The following is a 24,914-nucleotide window of genomic DNA, read 5'->3' as shown; positions in this document are numbered from 1 at the left end:
AAATTTAATTCATGCAAAAGATAGTTGATTGACCTAGAATATATTAAAATCGGGGTGAAAATAGACAACGAATAAGTGGAGATGCGCTCTATTAAATGTGATGAGCTATGACGAAAGAGACAAAAATCCTATATTTTATATTCGCGTGGCCATACGATGACGTCAAAATGTCCGGTTAGCCATATTGATTAATGATCCGATATCTACAGCTCATCACCTTCCAGAATATGTAAGTAAAAAAAAGTTCTCCACGTAGTTTAGAATCTATGATTGTTTAAAAAAAGGCATAATTTTGACGAATTTTTGAATATTTTCTTTAAAAACACGCACAAATTGTATAATTCGACGTGCTCGTATGACGTAATTTTTAGTCTAAATTGTTTTTAAAATTTAACAAAATTACTATAAAAGGCTGGAAAGACATAATTCACGCAAAAAAAGATGTTTTTAGCGCTACGTGCGGACCACGCGCGTAAAATTGTTCGCGCGCGTGGGAATTTTTGACATGCTCAAAATGTCATGATCAGCGTAGAAAGTTGATTAGAAATTAATTTTGCGCATTTTAAATTTTAAATGCGCGTGCGCGCGTAACTTCGTTTAAAAAATGCCATTTTTAGTGCACAAAAAGTTAGCGCAAGATATAAATTAAACTTTTGCTAAGTTTCAACTTACATAGTTATATGGTTTTCAATCTATGTTGAATACGGGAAATTCATAAAATCACGCGTAAGTCACGTTACGCATTTCTGACGTCATTCACAATAGTAGGTGCACAACTTCACATGAATGCCCATATGTTGACAAAGTTATGAAATGTTATGTTTACACATTTTTTATATAAGTGAGACACAAAAATAAAGGAGAAATGCGCGTGCGCGCGTAATGTCTTGTAAAACATGGCATTTTTAATCCACAAAAAGTTTGCCCTTGATATGACTTAAATTTTCAGAAAGTGTCAAAATAAAATTATGCTTGGTTTTTAGCCTATGATCAATCATAAAAAATCATAAAATCGCACGTAAGTCACGTTGCGCAACTCTGACGTCATTCAAAATAGGAGGTGCACAACTTCACATAAATGCCCATATGTTGACAAAGTTATGAAATGTTATGTTTACAAGTTTTTGAGATACGCGAGACACAAAAATGGAGGAGAAAGAAAGAAGAATAATACTAGACATGAAACTCGTCACTTTGACGAGTTAGTTATCCGCTCGTCAAACGCCACGTGCACGTCATACGTTGGAATGTTGCACACAGAAAAAGATTATGGTATTATGACCTGAACTGAAGAATATATGTTGTTAGTGCTAAATGCTGTCTATTTTTTTGTCATATTGTATATACATTTTAAAGTACACAGTATAATCTGTATACACGTAATTTAAATTTTTAGGCATGATGATGTTATAAAAATTAAATATTTTTAACTCGTGCATAAGATAGTTGATTGACCTAGACACTATTAAAATCTCGGAGAAAAAGGAATACAGATAAGCGTGATGCGCTCCATTTAATGTGATGAGCAATAACGAAAGAGTAAAAAATCCGATATTTTACATTCGTGTGGCCATACGATGATGTCACAATGTCCGGTTAGCCATATTGATTAATGATCTGATATCTACAACTCATCACCTTCCAGAATATGTAAGTAAAAAAAAGTTTACCTCGTAGTTTAGAATCTATGATTGTTTAAAAAAAGTCATAATTTTGACGAATTTTTGAATTTTTTCATTAAAAACACGCACAAATTGTACAATTCGACGTGCTCGTATGACGTAATTTTAAGTCTAAATTGTTTTAAAATTTGGTAAAATTACTATAAAAGGCTGGAAAAACATAATTCACGCAAAAAAAGATGTTTTTAGCGCTACGTGCGGACCACGCGTGTAAAATTGTTCGCGCGCGTGGGAATTTTTGACATGCTCAAAATGTCATGATCAGCGTAGAAAGTTGATTAGAAATTAATTTTGCGCATTTTAAATTTTAAATGCGCGTGCGCGCGTAACTTCGTGTAAAACATGCCATTTTAGTGCACAAAAAGTTAGCGCAAGATATAAATTAAACTTTTGCTAAGTTTCAACATAAATTGTTATTTGGTTTTCAATCTATGTTAAATACGGGAAATTTATAAAATCACGCGTAAGTCACGTTACGCATTTCTGACGTCATTCACAATAGTAGGTGCACAACTTCACGTGAATGCCCATATGTTGACAAAGTTATAAAATGTTATGTTTACACATATTTTACATAAGCGAGACACAAAAATAAAGGAGAAATGCGCGTGCGCGCGTAACGTCTTGTAAAATATGGCATTTTTAATCCACAAAAAGTTTGCCCTTGATATGACTTAAATTTTCAGAAAGTGTCAAAACAAAATTATGCTTGGTTTTTAGCCTATGATCAATCATAAAAAATCATAAAATCGCACGTAAGTCACGTTGCGCAACTCTGACGTCGTTCAAAAATAGGAGGTGCACAACTTCACGTAAATGCCCATATGTTGACAAAGTTATGAAATGTTATGTTTACAAGTTTTTGAGATATGTGAGGCACAAAAATGAGGGAGAAAGAAATAAGAAAAAACTAGACATGAAACTCGTCACTTTGACGAGTTAGTTATCCGCACCACGACAAACGCCACGTGCACGTCATACGTTGGAATATTCCACACAGATAAAGATTATGGCATTATGACAAAAACTGAAGAATATGATATGCTGTTAGTGCTGAATTCTGTCAATTTTGTGTCATATAGTATACATGCAAACACTGCAGTATAATCTGTATACATATTACATACAGTGTAGAATAGGTGAAATTACGGGACCCGCCATTTATTCCAATTTTTAACATGGCGACGGTATCAAAATGAAACACTTAGATAGCAATTTCAGAAGGAAATTATCTTAGGAACAACATATTAACGTGTAGAAGAAATTTGAATACGTAAAATATAGATGCGCACCCTTGTAAATGTGATGAACTATTACGCAAAATATGAAAATACAACTTTTTTTATTCAACTGGCCATATGATGACGTCACAACATCCGATTGGCAAAATGTTTACATGAATTCGTATCTACAATCCCATAGCTTCCAGAAAACGTTTTATTCATGATTATCACTTTTTATTCTGATGAGCTATAACAGATTTAAATTTACTGTAAAGATGAAAATAAGTGACCCACGTTATTTACAATTTTCGACATGATGACGTCATAAAAATTAAAATATTTTTAACTCATGCGAAAGATAGTTCATTCACCTAGAGAATATCAAAATCGGGGTGAAAATAAAAAACGGATAAGTGGAGATGCGCTCTATTAAATGTGATGCGCTATGACGAAAGATATAAAAATCTTATATTTTATATTCGCGTGGCCATACGATGACGTTATAATGTCCGATTAGCCATATTAATGCATGATTCCATATCTACAACTTCCAGAATATATAATTTAAAAAAAGTTCACCTCGTAGTTTAGAATCTATGAATGTTTAAAAAAAGGCATAATTTTGACGAATTTTGACAAATTTTTGAACTTTTCCATCAAAAACGCACGTAAATTATCCAATTGGATGTGCCCGTATGACGTAATTTTAGGTCAAAATTGTTCAAAAGTTGGTAAAATCACCAGAAAAGGCTGGAAAAACATGAATCACGCGAAAAAAATTTATTTTCAACGCTACGTGCGCACCGTGCGAGTAAAAATATGCGCGCGCGTGGGAATTTTTGACATGCTCAAAATGACATGAAACGCGTAGAAAGTTGATTAGAAATTGATTTTTCGCATTTTGAAATTTTAAACGCCCGTGCGCGCGTAACTTCTTGTGAAACATGCCATTTTTTTTCCACAGTCAGTTAGCGCAAGATATAAATTAAACTTTTGTTAAGTTTCAATTTAAATTGCTATATGGTTTTCGATCTATGTTAAATACGCGAAATTCGTTAAAACGCGCGTAAATCACGTTGCGCAATTCTGACGTCATTCACAATAGGAGGTGCACAATTTCACGTGAATGCCCACATGTTGACAAAGTTATAAAATGTTTTGTTTACAAGTTTTTGAGATACGCGAGACACAAAATTGACAGAAAGAAAGAATAATACAGAAAAAAAAAAAAAAAAAAAAAAAAAAAAAGATGATTTCATACAGTTACAAGGAGTTATCCGCTACTAAGCGGATAACTAATAAAGAAAAAAAAAAAGATCCAGGACGATTACAAGGAGTTATCCGCTACTAAGCGGATAACTAATAATACAGAAAAAAACTGTTGATCTCATACAATAACAAGGAGTTATCCGCTTGGTATACCAAGCGGATAACTAAAAAAAAAAAAAAAAAAAGATGATTTCATACAGTTACAAGGAGTTATCCGCTACTAAGCGGATAACTAATAATAATAGTTCACTGTATTTAATAAGCTCATTATTGCATCTAGTATTTACTGTACTTTTAGTGATTATATGTATTGAACATGAATGCATTATATATTCATTATTTGATGGTGAAGAAATGAAGCGTATAATCACATGGCATGCTTTGATACAAAACAGGAAAACCCTTTTATAAAGAAGGAAAGTGAGTAATGAATGAAAATAGCCAACCATTAATTACTGTACAACAAATCACCTTACATTACAAGCATTTTCTTCTAAATATTTGTGATTATTATTATTATTATTATTATTATTTTGTTTTCATTAGTCAGGGGGAAAGTGGCAAAAGGCTTCCTACTTTCTATGATTTTTATCAGATAATCTATAAAAATTACCACAGTGCTGATTTTGCCATATTCCCCCTGAAGAAAAGCACATCTACAAGCTTACTGTAGGTCAAACCATGGACCTACTGTAGTGTACAGTGTATTGGTCTATGGTTAAACTATATGGTTAAAGGTATCTACTGTAGGTACATACAGTCCTATATGGATTTTTCAACTTTTAAAAATTCAATTCAAAATGTTTAGTAAATTTTACCTTGAATTCCTTCCATTTGTTTTATACTATATATTATGTTTTGTAGATAGTTACCTTTTTATAAATGTGTGTGTACTAATGAAAATTACTGTGTTAGTTGTCTATGAATTATTTTTAATGTTCTCACTCAATGCTTTAGCACCTAAAGTGGCATTCATTATAAAGACAGAATAAACAAATAAAAATATGAATGGACACTGACATTTTTTGTTTCCAAATTTAAAACAAAGCAGATATATATTTGATATTGTTTGATTGCCGAAATGGCATCGAGTTAAAACATTTAGTAAATTAACATTCACAAGTTTTTGAGTAAAACATGAAAATAAACTGTAAACAAATCTATAATTTTTCTCTCCAAATATTTACTTTAAAAATAACAACAAAACAAAAATTTACGATTTACAAATATTAACTGTTAAAATCATTCCTGTCTTTCTCACATAAAAAAACTCACTAACTTCCTCCTATCTAGAAAACTATATAAACACTTGAAGTGAGCGAACTCGTAAAGTAATTTTATACTTCCTTAATAAACTATTATCAAGCAAAAATATATATACAGTATTTAATTTTTCCTGATGACAAGACCTATTTTAAAAGACAATAAATGTAATTTTGTAGCAAATTGGTTCTGTTTAGGAGGGGCTAAATGGCAATTAGTAATTTAAATGGGCTAGTGATAATTGGACTAGTGGCAATGATATGAACTAGTGGCAATGATATGAACTAGTGGCAATGGTATGGGCTAGTGGCAATGGTATGTGCTAAGTAGCAATTACTAATTTGTATTGGCTAGTGATAATTGGACTAGTGACAATGATATGGACTAGTAGAAATGATATGGGCTAGTGGCAATGATATGGGCTAGAGCAATGGTATGGGCTAGTTACATTGGTATGTCTGGGCTAATGTCAATAGTAATTTGGCTAGTGATAATTTTATGGACTAGTGACAATGATATCGGCTAGTGGCAATGGTATTAACTAAGTAATAGAAATGGTATGGGTAATTGTGGTATAGGGTATGAGCTAGTGACAAATCGTATGGCTAATGAAAATGATATGGGTTATTATTCACTAATTACATAATATATTTCCTACTTACTACAGCACAATATGACACAAAAAAAAGTTTGACAATATTTGGAAAAGAGACCTGTAATTAGGCCTACATAACCAATTGCACTTGACAAAATGTTCAAAAGATCTATTACCAATTAAAGGCAAACAAAGACTTGTTTTTTTTAAACTCTTATTAATTGCTTACTTCCAGATTAACCCACATTTAGAGTGATTTCCACTTATAGTAAAGTGATGATGTCATTTTTTTTTTTTGCATGATTCACTCACTAAATATGGGAGGAAACTGCCATTATTTTGGTATTTTTTTTTACAATTTAAAGTCAATAAAGGTTAAACCGGTCTATAATTTCATTCATATATGATTTTAGGTTTAATGGATTTAAATAGATATTAGAAATTATGATTTATAAACAGTTTACAGTATTAGATTTAGAATAGCATTTTAAGAAAATAAAAACATTTAAAATCAAAATAATTACAATTACATCATAAAAGGAAACATACATTAACATCTGATTTTTCCTTAAAATACCGGATATTGACATGGGTAATTCCACCACCTAGAACCAAGTAATTGGAATTTCCAGAAACACAGGCTAAAATTTAACTGTTTGTTTTACAGTATACCATGATGTAATAACACATTGTGGAAAAGGTTTTTCCAAATAGGATTATATCCCATGGCGGGCTTATAATTGAGCACAGTAATCAAATACATAGCTTTCTTTAAAATCAATCTTTTTGCAGCCACACGTTAGTGATTGGCAACAGCTGTTAACTTTGAAGTGTATTTAACTTATTCATATTCAGGGCTAAGGTGTTCATTGATACATAGGTTTCAATGATAGTGTCTGTTCATTTATTATTTTATTTGATTTGGTGTTAACAATCTAAAAAAACCTGAAAATGGAGTAAATGATAAAATAGCTCTTATTATAAATAAGCTACTGTATTGCTGTAGAAATGTATAGCGACCGGGGTAATAACATGTACAGCGCTTTGAGGTTTTACAAAATTATAGGTGCTTTATAAATCCAGGATATTATTATTATTAGTGCAAATAATAATTACAAGATTAAATCTATTTTTTATCAAAGTGAATTACATACATCTACTCGATAATATGGGAAATTGTATGGAGCATACCATCCTCATAGGAATTACCAATACTTGTTGCCATAGTATACTGATAGTATAAATACTAGTACTATAGGCCTAAAGGCTAGTATATTAGTAGCATAGTTATTGTAGGTAGAACAATAGGCTGAATAATTGAATAACATTGGTATTACTACTAGAGGAGGGCAGGCCTACTAGCTAGTACTACACTAGCTGCTTAAATCTTATTCATGACATCTTGATAATAAATAATAAATGAACATTTCATAACTTTTGGTAAATAAATAACATATCATATTAAGTGGTTTCCAGTAGGCCTACTTAGTTATTTATTATTATTGTTTACCACCAATAATAACAATCACAAGCTCAATTGGTTCGTCACACACCATCCAAGGCCCTCATGCCGACCGCTAAATTTGACAGCAGCAGCCCACGATTGACATTCAACTCTGGCCTAACCTCGTCCTCAGCTCTTTTAAGTCTAGCTTAGCCTAGGCCTAGCTTGAAAAATCGTGACTCAAAGATACTTATGTAATTGACAACACCTAAATGACGTTTAAAATTAAACATATAGTATCTATTAAAAGAGCTTGTGAGACTGTAACTTACCCATAATAACTTGAATACAGAAATTGAAGAACCAAATTTAAGACTACTACCACACCACCCACCTTGCTAAAAATCCACTTCCGTCCACAACAACTGAGCAGTGGTAGTGTTAGTAGTAGAAATAAGTTTTAAAAAGAGGGCGCTATTACAAAAATGATATAATAACTTGATAAATTTAACACGGGAATTGTGTAAATATGTATTACAAAAAAATCAACCGTCCGAATACATCCAAGCTGTTTCCAAAAACAAACACCTCTAAACAACGTTATACTTGAATTTCGATTAATTATAGAACGTGACTCATTTTATTGAAAAGACGATTAGAGGCATGAACTCAGTAAAAAAAAAAGCATGTAGAGTAGGCCTACCACCAGAGGCCATCTAAACAAAAGCGCGCGCGTTGTGAAGGCCTACCTACTTTAAGTTTCGTGCAATGTTCTCCTTGTCGTCATATTATATCGTCCTAATCCTCATGGTTATCAATACGTTTTCAATTGATCATCTTCATTTATTATCACTTTTAATGTAGGCCTAATCGGCCATCTTCGCAATGTACACACGACCGGGTCCGCCAGCCAATGGCCGGTTTTTAAATGTGTGGCGGACCAGTTAAAATTTTAATAAAACCATGAGTACGAAATACTGTATCAATAATTAACGATATTTCACACCTGGGTAACCAATCGATTGTCTGTTCCTCATTTTTATTTTTTCTAAGATAAATTAATTGAAGGCCTCCATAGGCCCAATATTACGGTGACCAGTATAAGGAGCGGATGGCCATTAAAAATGTAATTTTACTGGTCCTCAAATGCCTAGTTTAAAAAAAACCTTTACAGAGACCTTTTTCCGTTTTCGTCATCTCATTAATGTTGACGCATTGTTTTCATTATTACGTAAGTCATTGACCGTATCCATCCATTGAACCATTGGGTTTTTTCTGCAGCAATTATCAAGAGCGATACACAAGTTTAAATTTACTATCAAAAATATGTCATATCTTAAAATGTTTAATTACACACAGCAGTAATATCAAAATTACATTCGTTAGCCTAATTATTCTAGTGACTTTTTCATCCATTATGCTTCAACTCTTTTTTTGAATAGCGTGTTCATTTTGTGGCACACATATTCACGCTATAATTTGATCGAATCCAATATGAGCAACTGATGGATGGTGGATGATGGCAGTATACAGTGTAATAATCTGATTACTTAGCAGACAACGATCGAATTCAGAACGCGCAAATAAGTGATACGACGCGCACACTGTACACAGCTACTATAGAATTGGCACCAAATATTCTTCTTGAAGATGTTTCATGCGGAGGCAGTTGTTTTAATTGTTCAAATATGTTGGATATATTTCTCATGTGCTGGTAAGTGTTAATAAAGAGATATTTTTTTCTACAGAAAACAAACAAAAAGTTGTAATTAACTGTTTATCGTATCTTTGATGAAAATGACATTCACAAATTGAATCAAAAATGTCATAATCAATTTAATTGTTGTGTTGTATTAATGTCACTGTTTTTTTTTATAATGACGTCAATTGATTGGATTGAATACTCTATAATATCCATTTTCATCATAGACAATATAAAGATTATCCTATAGTTTTAGCTTTATATACTTTTCAGTTTTGTATGGTGCAAGGTACAATATAAAATGTAGTGTCCTGTTGGGAGACGCTTTTTATAAAACACGCGCATTCTAGGCCTATAAGATTTCGTGCGCTTCGTTCTTAAGGGCTTCCTGATCCAAACACTACGTTTATTTGTACTTATGTTAAAATAATATTATGTTTGTGGGTTTTATTTTATATTTAGGCACAAGGATTACCAATAGTAAATTAATCACTGTCCTATCAGGGTAGGTGACAACCCTCTGATGCAGGGGAAATTTTGTGAACCAGTTCACTTGGGTAACCCCTACTCGTCGTGAATGATTTTTTAAAGTGCACACGGGTTATAACTGTGTACACTGGACCTACGGTTTATAGTCCTTATCCGAGAAGACTTGTTCCACCACCAGAACTAGGAGCAAGTCGGCTTCGAACCCTTGTTGGCTCTTTTAGGTACGGTAAACGGCGTCCTTGATTTAACCGCTCGGCCATTTCACTCACATGATGTTGATCCTCACTTGCTCTGTATCTTAAACTAAAATGCTTGCCTATATCCCTTAAAATAAATTTAAAATTATAAAAAAATTACATTCCTGTCACAAAATTAATGAAACGATGAGATGATATTTTTTTTTTTTTTTTTTTTTTTTTTTTATTATTTTTTATTTCATCATATAATACATTACAAAGGAAAAACATAATCAAATAAAAAATTAAAATAAAAAGCAACAAACAAAAACAACAAAGATATCCACCTAACAAATTAAATAATGAGATGAGATGAGATGATATTGTGTGATATACAAGAAAACAAGGTCACTGATGTGTTGTCCTTTCTACTTGTAAATGCGTTCATAGAACATATATAAACACAACACTAAACCAAGACAATCGTTACAACATACAAAGCCACTCAAACGGATTGTACATTTTAAAATATTAAACCAATTTCATTTTCCTGTCAATCAAAACAATGAACAAGAAATGAAAACATCTTGTGCGTTAAGATAACTCTTAAAAGGCAATTCCACGTTTAGCCAAGTACCGGTATAGTTTACTTTTTCATCAACAGCTCTAATATCTGAGCGTTATTTGTATTGTATTTTCATTATGGGTGGTGGGGTGGGGGGGGGGGATTTAGTCACTCGTGTACTGTCTGTACTATGAAGGTTATCTAAATTAAAGCTGGGTTCCCACAAGGATGCAAGGACGTCGACGCAAAGCAACCGAGTTGACCAATGACAAGCGACTGTTGGAACAATCCACCGATTGAGATTGGTCAAATCACTAACGTTGCGTTACGTAGTTGCGTTGCGTCCAAGTGGGAACCAAGCTTTAGCGGCTGGCTGGGACACGTGACGAGGCCTGGACCTATAATGGAATTTGTCTTCTAAATTGTACTAGACAATTTGTAGAAATATAATAATAGTACGGCTTAGGTCGACCGAGAATCGACTCCAGGATGGCAGGTTAGAGTTTAAAAAACATTCATTTTTTAAACATCTTTATAAAGGATCGATTACACAATCAGGTAAAAGAAAACCTGTTTTGCATTGTGTTCCTGTCTTAAATACAAAAAATCAGGGGGGCGAAAAATTTTTATTTTTGTGAAGAAAAATGAGATCGATATCTAGCTTTGAATGAAGCGATATTGTTGGGTAATATTTAATAATTTCAGTTGGAAGTTATTCCATATAATTATTTTAGCGCCTGCAAACTTTGAACAATATGCAAATCCGTCATAGTGAGGTCCGGTCATGTATAATGTCTCTCTCTCTCTCTCTCTTATTTGAAATTGTCATCACTATTTACGAAGATTACCTTATTGTTCTCTGTTACGAGGGACGTGATGTTAATATCAAATATTAATTTACTGAAAGGGAAAACAATGTGAGAGAGGGCGCGTACATAAAGGGTGTTTTCTACGCGTGGTTGTTTACTCACGAAGTGTCACCGTCAAACAAATCCGCCAATTTGGTTCATAATGGTGGCCAAACTCCGGTTTTCTTTCCAGAGTGTGATTTTAAACGTCTTGGGCGTTGTTATACAGTCGTACAGAGATCATTACCATGGGAAGATCAGTACGACGAATGCAGAATTATTGAAGAAAGACATATGTTAGAGGTCAACTCAGAAGAAGAACGCGATATCATCGTAGGCGCAATCAATACGCATTTTAGCGTTAGTACATCTAACATCTGGATTGGGCTTAACGACCAGATTAACGAAGGAGATTTCTTATGGTCAAACAACATGACGAGTCCAACGTATAGTGGTAAGTTAATGAACATCTGTAAAAAGCTAAACGTAAGCGCAACGTAAGTTGACTAATTAAAAAACAGTTCATCCAATTTGTCACGTAAATTGCGCGTAGGTCCTTACGTGCATCGAGTGGCACGTACAACCGACCGAATCTCAGAGCCCTGCAACTTGGCTCCCACTGAACATAACGTAAGAACAGACGTGCAGCGCAAGTAATTTGACCAACAAGATACACCTAACTTTACGAGAGGCTAACATTGTTTGGGTTTGTTTTTACAATTTTAGATTTCGCTGATGCTCAACCCGACAATGGATGGATATGGGGTGGTAGTGGAGAAAATTGTATCGAGATGTACGCATACTCGTCAGATACAAACTGGAACGATCTGCCATGCCATGCGTCATTGCAAGCTATGTGTGAACGAAGTAAGTGTAGGCATTACCGCCAAAAAGTTACGCGCGTGTATCAAAAACCGTTTAAATGTGCCTCCGAAAACAATGCCTTTTTATGCTTCCACTCAGAGGCCCATATCCTCGATAACGACAACATCATATATTACTTCAGTTAATATATATCCTACAATGCACAATCAAAGAAACGAAAGACTTTCTCATCCTCTCCATCTTATGATGATATGAATAACAATTATTGTTTATGATGATTGAACAACTACGTAGGCCATGTCCAATTACTCACAAACAGGCCTACTTCCTATTTCAGATTGCTATTTTGTCTGGAATACAACGTGTTATCTACTCTTGTCCGAACCAAAGACTTGGACCAGCCAGGAATTCTCATGTGGTAGTATAAACGGGAACTTACCGAACGTCACCAATGACACGTCGCAAATTGACTATTTTAAAAGCCGTCTAGAAGATGACGACAAACTCTGGATTGGTAATGAAGGTAATACAGATATTTTAGCATTTTTAAAAAGTAGACCTAATCTTTAAATGAATTATCAACTAACCGATGGTGTATTTCTTTAGGTTCAAGTGACTGCTTGTATATAAGTAATCAGGGGTTAAACACTACCGAATGTACGACACCACTTCAAGCATTGTGTGGAATAGGTGAGTAGGAAGATATCCACTTCCAGTGACATGTCATTGGTAATGTGTTCCTTTCTCCATAATACAAATTGTAATGAAATATATATTTTGGGTTTTTTTTTTAAACCATTATAAAATAATAAAAAAATATGATTTGCAATTGGCTTATTTGGTAATTACGCTAGTCCATGCGTTTACCAAGATTTGAGATCGCGAATTTAAGTTGGGTAAGTCTGTACTTCTGTTTCTCCTTTGAGCGTCGTAGTTTAAATGTAAACGTGTAAATTTAATATTATTATTAACGAAAATGGAATCTTAGCACTAACACTGCAGGATGTTGTTGCTACTCACGTGAGCTAAATGTCCAGTCATATTATTGTGATGTTTGCCTTCTTGGCGAAGCCGAAATCACTATTTTATCATTAATTGGTCTTAATTATGGTATTCGTAAAATATAACAGATTGTACATACAGTTACAACGATAGCTGCTACTACACAAACCTGAACTATATGAATTGGGAATCACACAATTCGTCGTGCCAGGCAAGTGGACAACACTTGCTCATCATCGATTCTGCACAAGAACAGTCTGCTATCGATGCGATTAGATTATCTGTAGACTCTAACAAGATGTGGATTGGTCTAAGTGACATAGCCACAGAGGGCACGTATGTGTGGGTGGATGGCTCTACTTTAAGTGGTTACTCAGGTAGGCTTACATTATAATCACATTATAACCACTAATTATTCGAATAATGTGCGTTTAATTTCGAATATGATATATAGCGAGCATTATTCATTCACGCAACCCAATTAATTTTTTCAGATCACCCATCAATATATTCATATGCAGGCTTGTTATTTATTTAATTTGTCGTTCTATCAAAGTCAAAACAATTTTTCATTTAATATTTTCCTAATATTCCTAATATTTATATTGTTTTGTGTAAAAATCTACTGTAATATCATACCTCATTATGGTTACCATTATAAAAAAAAGGACGATTGATTGAATAAAGTTCATTTATTTATTTTTTTAAATATACAAACAAGAACATTACAAGAATCAATATAATATACCGTATTCATTCATTCATTTATTTTCTTTATTTCGGATAGTACATCCATATACAAATCATTAAAAAAAAACAAAAAAGGAAAACAATTTCATTAAAAAATTAACAAGATAAGCAACTTCCGCAAAACCAACCTACAATATCCTAAATACAAATTTGCACCAACGCCGATGTAGGTTGGATTGTGGAAGTACGATGGTTTGAATCAAACTATTGCAACTGTCATGAATTCTGTTCTTAAAACTATGTATGGAGTTCCTCCAATATTCATATGTAATTATCAACAAAGCAAAGCAGCGTTTTAAAGTAATTTATTAATTTAAATTTATTTTAAAATGTATACTCAATTTCCACATGCAAATGCGTCTGCAATATTGACTGGTCTTCTATTCACAAAGGAATACATTTGGTTCGGATATTACTAAAGCTCTATCTACACTATCAAACTATATAATCTTGACCAAAAAAAGTGTAATATGCCCAAATATGGTAGTGATATGCCCAAATATGGTAGTGATATGCCCAAATATGGTAGTGATATGCCCAAATATGGTAGTGATATGCCCAAATATGGTAGTGATGTGACGTCATCCTGTCCATATATGGGCACATCACATTTTTTTGTCACAATATAAAGTTGGATAATGTAGAAGAGTACAGTGAATATAATAATAATCGATTCTGTGTAAAATGACACTGTACTATCTCTTGTTAAAAAACGACTATTATTGCCTAACACTGTTTTTATTAGTTTAATCATGACAATGTATTAAACGAATAGTATAATTACCTTTTTATTATGATCCTACATCTATTATTATGCACTCGTTTCTTTTTTTAATATAAAAACTGATTCTACTCTAATTAGGTTTGTTGTTCAGCATTGTATTAAACCCATGGTTGTGTTCAATTGCTTAGTTCTATTATTCTTGAAACAAGATTAAACTACAAGAAAACCTTTTTAATTTATCGAGTTGAATACCTCAAACTGCTTAGAATAGCTTATTTTTGCATTATTTTTTTAGCATTTCGATTAAAAAAAATTTTCACAAAGTGTGATGTGCCCAAATATGGTAGTGATATAACTTAAGATGGAATCTTCATGTTAATGATATCGTACGTAGGGCTTCGAGAAAATTGTTCACATTATGCATTCTAAAAAAAGGCCAATGCACCAATGAATGACCTTATTAATGTTTACTTAGCTTATATTAGACCTTTGTTAGAATATGCTTGTCCTGTGTGGCATGGTTACCTAACTGGGGAGAAGTCTCGTGCGATTGAGAGAATCCAGAAACGAGCTCTTCGAATAATACTAGGGACTGCTCCCTCATTGTCGCGAACTTGGTGTCCGCCTTCGGTCTCGCCCCCTCCTTCGTATTCCGTTTGGCAGAACTGAGCGATTTAAGAAATCACCTGTTCCTACTATAGCTAGACTGTTAAACGAAGTTTATGTTTTGTAATGTTATTTTGATGTTTTTATTATGATTGTATATTTATTTTATAATGTACGACTACGGTTTCAGCCATCGGCTGTTTGTGTCATTGACTTTTTTGTTTAATAAAGATATACCGAAATATTGTGTTTATCACTTAAAGATTTTTTGACAGAACTAATTACTGTGGCTCTATAAGATGATGATAACACTATAATAACACTATAGAATAATAGACTAAAGACAACTATTGCAAGATCGTGTGTAAGGCTGTTTCCTATCCATTAGCTCATTACAAAATATTCTTTGAAAAAAAAACAACATAATATCCGCCAGGGAAGAGTGAAGCTCTTGCCTGATATCCGCTTAATGAAAACAAGCCGTATAGCAATAGTTTCCTTGCTTTGATTTACTTTTGTCAATCAAGGGGTTCGTGATTCAAATTGACCTATTAACTGTACCAGGGAGTTGTATAAAGGAAATTAAAATCATAAAATGTGTAAATGTATGCATATAACGCAACAAAAATTAACGATCGCCTCAATGTTGTAGCTAAAATGATGTATATTCAAATTGCATGTTTTTCTCCCCGAGACTTCAGCTCTGTCCACAATATCAAACTTTATGTGAAAACATCATTTTATGTTCCCATATTCATTCATTTATTTATTTACAAAAAGCAAAATTCAAAATATGAATTAAATTAATAGTTAATGCCTTGTATCTGGAGAAACTCAAACAAGCTCTCTCAAGACAGGTTCAACTAGGAACAAAGTTTTTATTAAAAAATTCGGATCAATAATGATGTCATATCACTACCATATTTATTTATATCTGTAATAAATTACCATTCCCTAACATATAGAGTAACATAGTATTTACATGAACATTCTAGAATAAGATGTTTTGATTTAATAAACCATGTATAATTAATAAGAACAATCAAGAACATTCCAGAAGTGCTATTAATAGAAACTGTAATCATGTAATAATGAGAAGGATTTTGATTGAAGCATTTATTTTGAAGAAGGTTGTTGGATTAGAGGTTGGATATTATATTGTAAAGTTATTGTGAAACTGTTGTTTAAAGTGCTTACTGGATTGTTGAAAGTTGAAGTTGATTGAAATTAAAGCTTTGTTTTTGAGTTATTTTACAACTTTGTGGATTTTGTGTGTATACTTTTATGTCACAAGGGAGTTCCTAAAGTATTTTCAACCGCTCGGAAACATACGTGAGAGGAGTTCGTGACATAATTTGGTGGCAGCGGTTATTTCGATCTACTGTTCGACTTAACTGTGTATTTATCTACAGTACTGTTGTGATATTTTGTGGTAGCAGTTTGATCTACTGTATTTTGCCATAGATTGGTGGCTGTTTAGGATCAACTGTACTTTTATTGATATTTTGAGGAAGTGGTACTTACGATACTGAGATATTTTACGGAAGCCGTGGTGCTACGTTTTGTTTAATCGTAAGTACACAAACATTGTTTTAAGAACAGTACATTATTTATTTGGAACAGTAGACTTGTGAACGTCTCGGTAACTACGATTAACTAGTAACAAGACCCTCATCCAGATTTAAAAAATGGCTGATAAACAATCAACAACAAGATCCGGTAGAGAATACAGCGGCGGCGATGAAACTGATTCGGATGTAGAATCAGTTCAATCAATTCAACCTGAACAACAGGCAGAAGAGTCTGGACCAACCAGTGGACATAACCCTACAGGGGCTGACTCATTTTCAAAAGACTTTTTGTTGTTGATGCAGCAGCAAATGCAACAGCAGAATATTATGATGCAGCAGATGATGAAACAACAAGAACGTTCACGTCAAGAAGATAATGAAAGACGTCGGGAAGATATAGAGAAACAAGAACGTTTACGCAAGGAAGATATAGAGAAACAAGAACGTTTACGCAAAGAAGATATGGAAAGACAAGAACGTTTACGTAGGGAAGATATGGAGAAACAGCAAGCATTAGTAATGGCGTTAATGGACAAGCAAAAGGACAGTGAGGAGAAACGATTAAAAGACATAATGAGATTGAAGGAAGTTCAGATTGCAAAGCTTTCTGATAGTGATGATATTGAAAATTATCTCACTACGTTTGAACGTATTGCTAACACCTATGAGTGGCGAAAAGAACACTGGGTAGTAAAACTAATACCTCATTTGACAGGCAAAGCAAGAGCAGCCTATGCATCACTACCAGTGACAGAAAGTAACCAGTACGACATAGTGAAGAAAGCAATATTACAAAGGTATGACATAACTGAAGAGACATATAGGCAAAGGTTTAGGTCAATTAAAAAGAAAAGTGAAGAAAGTTATAGAGAAATGTATGTTAGGTTAAAAGATTTATTTACTAAGTGGGCTAGGCCTGCTGATAAAAGCAAAGATGATTTAGCTGAAATTGTTATTTTAGAGCAATTGATAGATATTATGCCCACAGGGGTACAAATTTGGGTTAAAGAACATAAACCAGATTCGGGATTAAATGCTGCGGAATTAGCAGATAATTATTTTCAAGCTAGAAAAGGTATCGATTTTGAGAAAAAGTTTCAAAATAGAAAACACGAAAATAGAAACAACCAGGAGAAAACAGTGAAAGGCACTCCTGAAGTTGACAGTAAGGGTAATAATAATCCCCCTGATAACTTTCATAAATCACAATCTGACGCTAGACAACCTCTCGTTTGTAGACGGTGCAAAAAAGTAGGCCACATAGAACGATTTTGTCGAAGTAAGGATGGCTTTTTGTCGACAAAGACAGATACTGTTTCAAAACCATGTACACCTTACATTTGTAGAGGCCTAGTTGAAGGATGTGATTGTGAAATTTTGATAGACTCTGGATGTGATATGACACTTGTTCATTCTGATTTAGTAGCGGCTAAGAAAATTAATCGCGCGGAGCAAGCTAAAATTACATGCAGGTGCGTCCATGACCATGTCCAAGCCTATCCTACTGCATTCGTCAATATTAAGGTTAATAACGAAGACCATAATTTGTTGGTTGGCGTTTGCAGCGATTTACCAAGAGATGTAATTCTTGGTAGGGACTTTCCTAAATTTGGAGACTTATTAGGAAAGAGGGATAAGAATCATGATAGGCATAGTTTTGTTGCCACTAGAGATCATGCTAGAAAAGAAAAACTAAGAGAGGAAAACGAATTAAAGTCGGAAAAAGCTTCTGGGGTTATTTCACATCAGTTAGATGATGTGGTTAATTTTCAAGAAGAATTTGGACATTTAGATGGCCAACTACTCAGTAACAACCCTCCCAAGGAAAAAGTTCATAAAACCAGAAGTGAGAAACGAAAAGTTAGGAAAGAGTTTGCAAAAACAAAGGAAGCTCAATCTAGCCAAGATAGTGAATTAGACATTTTAGATATTGGCAGAGATAAAATTAAGGATTATCAGGTTAAGGATAGAACTTTAATTTCACTTCGAGAACAGATGTTAGTACAGAAGGATGATGACACTATAAAGATAGTCTGTAAGGATGGAATTTTATTTAGGCAGGTTTTCACTAAACACCAGACAGAACCAATAGAGCAATTAGTAGTTCCATACCCTTGCCGTAATAGTGTATTGAAAGTCTCACATGATATTCCTTTGGCAGGTCATTTAGGTAGGAAAAAGACATTAGATAGGATAAAGCAGAGATTCTTTTGGCCTGGTATTAGAAAGGATGTGACCGAATATTGTAACACTTGTGAAAATTGTCAGAAAACTTCAAAGTATAAAACTAAATTTAAGGGCCCGATGATTCCTATGTCAGTAATTGTTAGTGAACCATTCCGACAAATTTACATGAATATTGTTGGTTCATTATTAGTAATTATTAATAATTATGTTCTATGTTATTATGGTGTAATTAAGTTTTATAGACTAGGAGTGGGTTAAATTTTGCCACGTCCGTGTATACTTGCCCCTCAAAACTCCAAGAAAGAGTTTTGAGCTCAGAAAGAGGGGGGAGTGTAATAAATTACCATTCCCTAACATATAGAGTAACATAGTATTTACATGAACATTCTAGAATAAGATGTTTTGATTTAATAAACCATGTATAATTAATAAGAACAATCAAGAACATTCCAGAAGTGCTATTAATAGAAACTGTAATCATGTAATAATGAGAAGGATTTTGATTGAAGCATTTATTTTGAAGAAGGTTGTTGGATTAGAGGTTGGATATTATATTGTAAAGTTATTGTGAAACTGTTGTTTAAAGTGCTTACTGGATTGTTGAAAGTTGAAGTTGATTGAAATTAAAGCTTTGTTTTTGAGTTATTTTACAACTTTGTGGATTTTGTGTGTATACTTTTATGTCACAAGGGAGTTCCTAAAGTATTTTCAACCGCTCGGAAACATACGTGAGAGGAGTTCGTGACAATATCACTAACATATTTGGGCAAATCACACTTTTTTTGTCAAACTAGTTTTATAGTTTAGTATGTCATATCACTACCATATTTATTTATATCACTACCATATTTGGGCAAATCACACCTTTTTTGTCAAACTAGTTTTATATAGTTTAGACAGAGTTTAACATTATTTCCATTCTGTATATAACACTATAGCTTAACAGACAATATTCTATAAATTCACGACCGGGCGCGACCGGGGCTATGGTCCTACGTTGGTTAACCACTCGTTGTTTTTCATTGCGTTAGTAAACAAATAAAAAAAAAATTGGCTAATAGTTGAATAATAGTTTTTAAAAAGACTCCGCACCTACCACTGCTCTAACGCAGCTGCAGTGTACCTTTCGCATCTACAGTAACAGTTTTAAGTTATGGTTAAAGTTATATTTTAACGATGAGATAGTACCTTTCGCATCTACAGTAACAGTTTTAAGTTATGGTTAAAGTTATATTTTAACGATGAGATAGTACCTTTCGCATCTACAGTAACAGTTTTAAGTTATGGTTAAAGTTATATTTTAACGATGAGATAGTACCTTTCGCATCTACAGTAACAGTTTTAAGTTATGGTTAAAGTTATATTTTAACGATGAGATAGTACCTTTCGCATCTACAGTAACAGTTTTAAGTTATGGTTAAAGTTATATTTTAACGATGAGATAGTACCTTTCGCATCTACAGTAACAGTTTTAAGTTATGGTTAAAGTTATATTTTAACGATGAGATAGTACCTTTCGCATCTACAGTAACAGTTTTAAGTTATGGTTAAAGTTATATTTTAACGATGAGATAGTACCTTTCGCATCTACAGTAACAGTTTTAAGTTATGGTTAAAGTTATATTTTAACGATGAGATAGTACCTTTCGCATCTACAGTAACAGTTTTAAGTTATGGTTAAAGTTATATTTTAACGATGAGATAGTACCTTTCGCATCTACAGTAACAGTTTTAAGTTATGGTTAAAGTTATATTTTAACGATGAGATAGTACCTTTCGCATCTACAGTAACAGTTTTAAGTTATGGTTAAAGTTATATTTTAACGATGAGATAGTACCTTTCGCATCTACAGTAACAGTTTTAAGTTATGGTTAAATATATATTTTAACGATGAGATACCTTATTATTTCATGGTAAAACGCTTGCAAAAGTGTTTTGCTCACGTTTTATACTTTTACTTATTTTATTTGTTTTCCACAATTGTCAAGTTATTGTGCTTTATTCATTATTGTTTCATTTTATATCATGAAGAAATAAGTTATATAACTTATTAACTTATTTTTCTAATTTTGCTTTTGTTTAAATGTCTTTTTTTTGTATGCATAAAAGATATGAAATTAAAATAATAATAATAATATTTAGAGAAAATTATTTTTCCTGTTGTAGGTCTATTAAGTTACCCTTTGTCTTTTACAACATCTTATACAGAAATGAATAAACAAAATGACCAACTTCAATGTGGATGCGAATTACAGACTAAATAAATTTAATTATTGTTCAAGTTTTAACCCACGTTACTTTTTTTAAGATTTCTCGACAGGTGAGCCGAATAACGGTCAGTCGTTTGGCCGTTCAGAGGACTGTGTATACATTGATACGAGAAATGAATTCAAATGGTACGACCATCCCTGCGACAGATCCTACCCGACAATTTGCGAACAAGGTAACTCATAAAATTATTTATTTGTTCACCGACTGTGACGCACTTTCGACTGCGACGAATATCCGACTGCGACGCGTTTCCACCGACTGCGACGCTCATTTGTTATTATTATTACCAGGCAAACTCTAAAATAGGCCTACTGTATTAGTTTTATACATTGTTTTTATGTTCACAGAAGACGAAACATTTTTGGAAAATAGTTACATTCTTGAATCCTGTCTCACAGACGACCAGTTAGTTGACATAGTAAGTATACAGAGTAACATAACTACCTGTACATTAATATAGAGATCAAATGACCCATCTGGGTGACTAAACACCTCCCCGGACAGCGTCGTACTACGAGGAGGCCCGACGAATCATGTCGTCGGGAGAAAGTTAAACATCTGTAATGTTCTCCCGACGACCTAAAAACTACGCCCGACGCTATCCCACGATCGACGACTCGTCTTTTCGGGATTCAACTCAGACAGCACCGCGTGTCAAGACGTTTCGTCGGGCCTTGTCGAACGCTGTGCTGAGTTGGCCTTAACCGACCGACTAACCGAATTTGCTTCGATTTATTTACAGGATCCAGTAGCTATAACTTCATCAATAGAATGTGTGGAGTCAACGTTTCTAAAGTGTGTTTCAAGTGGAGTTTCATCAACCGACTTACTAGAATGCTCAACCGAAGGCGATATATTGAGTAGGTTACAAAATAATTCATTTTCTGCGGAATCCATGTAGATCTGAACATGTTTTAAGGCCAATTGACACAGACGAGCGGTAACGGTAATATAAAGTTTAGAATCTATGTTATTCTTGTTTTTATATACACAACACGGATCGAACGGCCCGTTTCTGCTCTACGTGGGACAAACTACGCGGTTTTCCGCTTACCTGTACCGCTCGTCTGTGTAAATTGGCCTTTAAATTTAAATAAAGAACCTCTGCTGCATAAACCACAGAATAATGAATAAAAAATAACAAAGTAGTATAAATCCTTTATTTTTCTCACGAAAACTACGTTAATGTCAATATCGGTCGCACTCACTGTGACCGACAATTTATTAATACATTTCGCGAATTACCATTTTTAACTATTGTTGTTATTCCTTCGGCAGATGGTCGTGTGGTGATATTAAACAACTCCATCAGCCTGGAGAATATTACAGTATCCGAAAGGGATAAAGACGTAACAATGTCTGTATACGTTGCTGATGCCACAACCGGTAGGTCGATAATAATAATTTTAAAAAAAAACAAACGTATTTATTATTATTATAAATAGGCCTACCACCGCAGATTGTGATCAAATAGCGCGTATATTTAGGGTGTAAGTTTCAACGCGGTGGTAGGCGTCTTAACAACGTGCGACAACTTTTACAAAGTGCGACAAGTCACGCGGCGATTATTACACAATGTGCGATCGACGCTTTCAGACAATTATGCGGTAGGCCTACTTATGTTTCTACCGAGGCCCGGGGCTCATTTTACCTATGTCTACAATTACATATTTGGGAAGAAGTGATGTTTTTATTTCCAGCATATATGTAAGTCTCTAAACATTGAAAGTTAAAATTGATTTGGTTAAGCCTGCAGTATGCATTGGTATCATCCATTTATGCGTATATGACGTGCGATACTATAGTAAAAAATTAGTGCGGCGGTATGTTCTATGGGGCGCCATACGCAGAAAAAGTGTCATGCTGCGCATGGCGCCCCATAATATTCAACTGAATGAGATCAGACAAACACTTTACATTGCATTGCATACTGTATATAAAATGTAAATAATAACGTAACTTAAATGCTGTGCATTTAATCACGACTAAAATCCGGTTTAAGTTAATTCCGCCGTTAACTACTATTTTGTAGTCACAAAATCAATTCTATGTATAATTGCAGTTTGAATTGATTAAAAGATAGAATACAGGTGTGCATAGCACCAACGTGGCTAAAACCGGCGGCAATTGATGTTATAAAAAACGATTTTATTTTTGTAATATTAGTTCGATCGACTTAAAAATATTAATTAGAGAATGGCAAAACATCTGACCAATTTATCACTCTTATTCCTTTTACTGAAATAACAATACGAATCGTTATATAAAAACAAATTAAATTTCACTTTCTCAACGCATGCGCACAGGGAAGGAGGATCCGGCCGAAATTTATGAACTTTTTTCATATCAATTTTTTGTTATAACATACCATGTGGAGAAAATACTGCTTTGCAAGGCATTCTTCCTCTCCCCCACCCTCTATCTCCTCCACCCTCTGTTCCCCCACCTTCTATCTCCTCACCCTCTGTTCCCCCACCCACTATCTCCCAACCCTCTGTTCCCTCCCCTCTATCTCCCCATCCTCTGTTCCCTCACCCTCTATGTCCCCACCCTCTATCTCCCAACCCTCTGTTCCCCCACCCTTTATCTCCCCCACCCTCTATCTCCCAACCCTCTGCTCCCCCACCTTAAATCTCCCTCACCTTCAATCTACCCCACCTTTGTTCCCCCACCCTTTATCTTCCCCACCCTTTATCTTCCCCACCCTTTATCTCCCCCACCCTCTATCTACCAACCCTCTGTTCCCCCACCTTCTATCTCCTCACCCTCTGTTCCCCCCACCATCTATCTCCCCCACCCTCTATCTCCCTCACCCTCTATCTCCCAACCCTCTGTTCCCCCACCTTCTATCTCCTCACCCTCTGTTCCCCCACCCACTATCTCCCAACCTTCTGTTCCCTCCCCCTCTATCTCCCCATCCTCTGTTCCCTCACCCTCTATGTCCCCACCCTCTATCTCCCAACCCTCTGTTCCCTCACCCTTTATCTCCCCACCCTTTGTTCCCCCACCAACTATCTCCTCACCCTCTGTTCCCTCACCCTTTATCCCCATCCTCTGTTCCCTCACACTCTATCTTCCAACCCTCTGTTCCCTCACCCTTTATCTCCCCACCCCGTATCTCCAATTAGCACTCCCCTGCACAGTATCACTTATACTGTTAGTCACTTCATACGGTGAGAAGTTAAGTGACTAGCATGTTATATAATTTATGTTCATTACAACAGGTCCCGTAATAGTGATGGCAAATTACTGGGAGTCTGACCATCCTGTAAATGTATCAGTGACGGCAGACAGTCGGTAAAAGTTTTTTTCTTTTTTATTTATAATATAAATAAATAGGCCTACATTTAAAAAATAATTTTTTTTAAATACATATAATATATATAAATACAGAGGCCTAAAAACAATCAAATTTATACAACTTGAAAGATAGTCTGGAAACAGATCAGGGAAATTGAAAAGGGTTTTGTTATTTTTTTTTAAAGAGGTCTGGGTATCCATCATATATAGCTATACGGTATTCGTTTGGCTGTTTGAATTTTACTAAAGCGTGGTTCCCACTAGCGACGCAACACAAGGACGTAACGCAACGCAAGTGAATTAACCAATCACAAGCGATGGCTTATTCGCTTGTGATTGCTAACTGTCTATAACTTCGCTTGTCATTGGTTAAAACGCTTGCGTTGCGTTTACGTCCTTGCGTTACGTTCTAGTGGGAACC

At 34.4% G+C, this 24,914-nt stretch overlaps 2 protein-coding genes across 6 annotated transcripts in view; one reads left to right on the top strand and one right to left on the bottom strand.

The window, feature by feature from the left end:
* The window catches only part of LOC140053845 (SH3 domain-containing kinase-binding protein 1-like), a 37,984-nt gene extending 30,088 nt beyond the window's left edge, over nt 1-7,896 (bottom strand). For all 5 annotated transcript variants that reach the window (XM_072098551.1, XM_072098555.1, XM_072098557.1 and 2 more), the window contains exon 1: nt 7,809-7,896. In XM_072098551.1, coding sequence (XP_071954652.1) covers nt 7,809-7,812 — 4 coding nt within the window. In that variant the 5' untranslated portion in view covers nt 7,813-7,896. The remainder of the gene's footprint in view (nt 1-7,808) is intronic.
* Nucleotides 7,897-16,494: 8,598 nt separating this feature from the next.
* Nucleotides 16,495-19,408, top strand: LOC140054333 (uncharacterized). Its single transcript, XM_072099278.1, has one exon. It carries the CDS (start codon nt 16,852-16,854, stop codon nt 19,177-19,179), a length of 2,328 nt encoding a protein of 775 aa, XP_071955379.1. The 5' UTR covers nt 16,495-16,851; the 3' UTR covers nt 19,180-19,408.
* The last annotated feature ends 5,506 nt before the right edge of the window (nt 19,409-24,914 follow it).

Source organism: Antedon mediterranea, chromosome 7 (assembly GCF_964355755.1).
Source record: "Antedon mediterranea chromosome 7, ecAntMedi1.1, whole genome shotgun sequence".
In the NCBI taxonomy this organism is placed as follows: Eukaryota; Metazoa; Echinodermata; class Crinoidea; order Comatulida; family Antedonidae; genus Antedon; species Antedon mediterranea.
This window is presented reverse-complemented; position numbering and strand designations above follow the sequence as displayed.

Bases quoted from the DNA above. Each gene is read 5' to 3' on its own strand.
- LOC140054333 (XM_072099278.1), top strand. From the start codon at position 16,852: ATGGCTGATAAACAATCAACAACAAGATCCGGTAGAGAATACAGCGGC.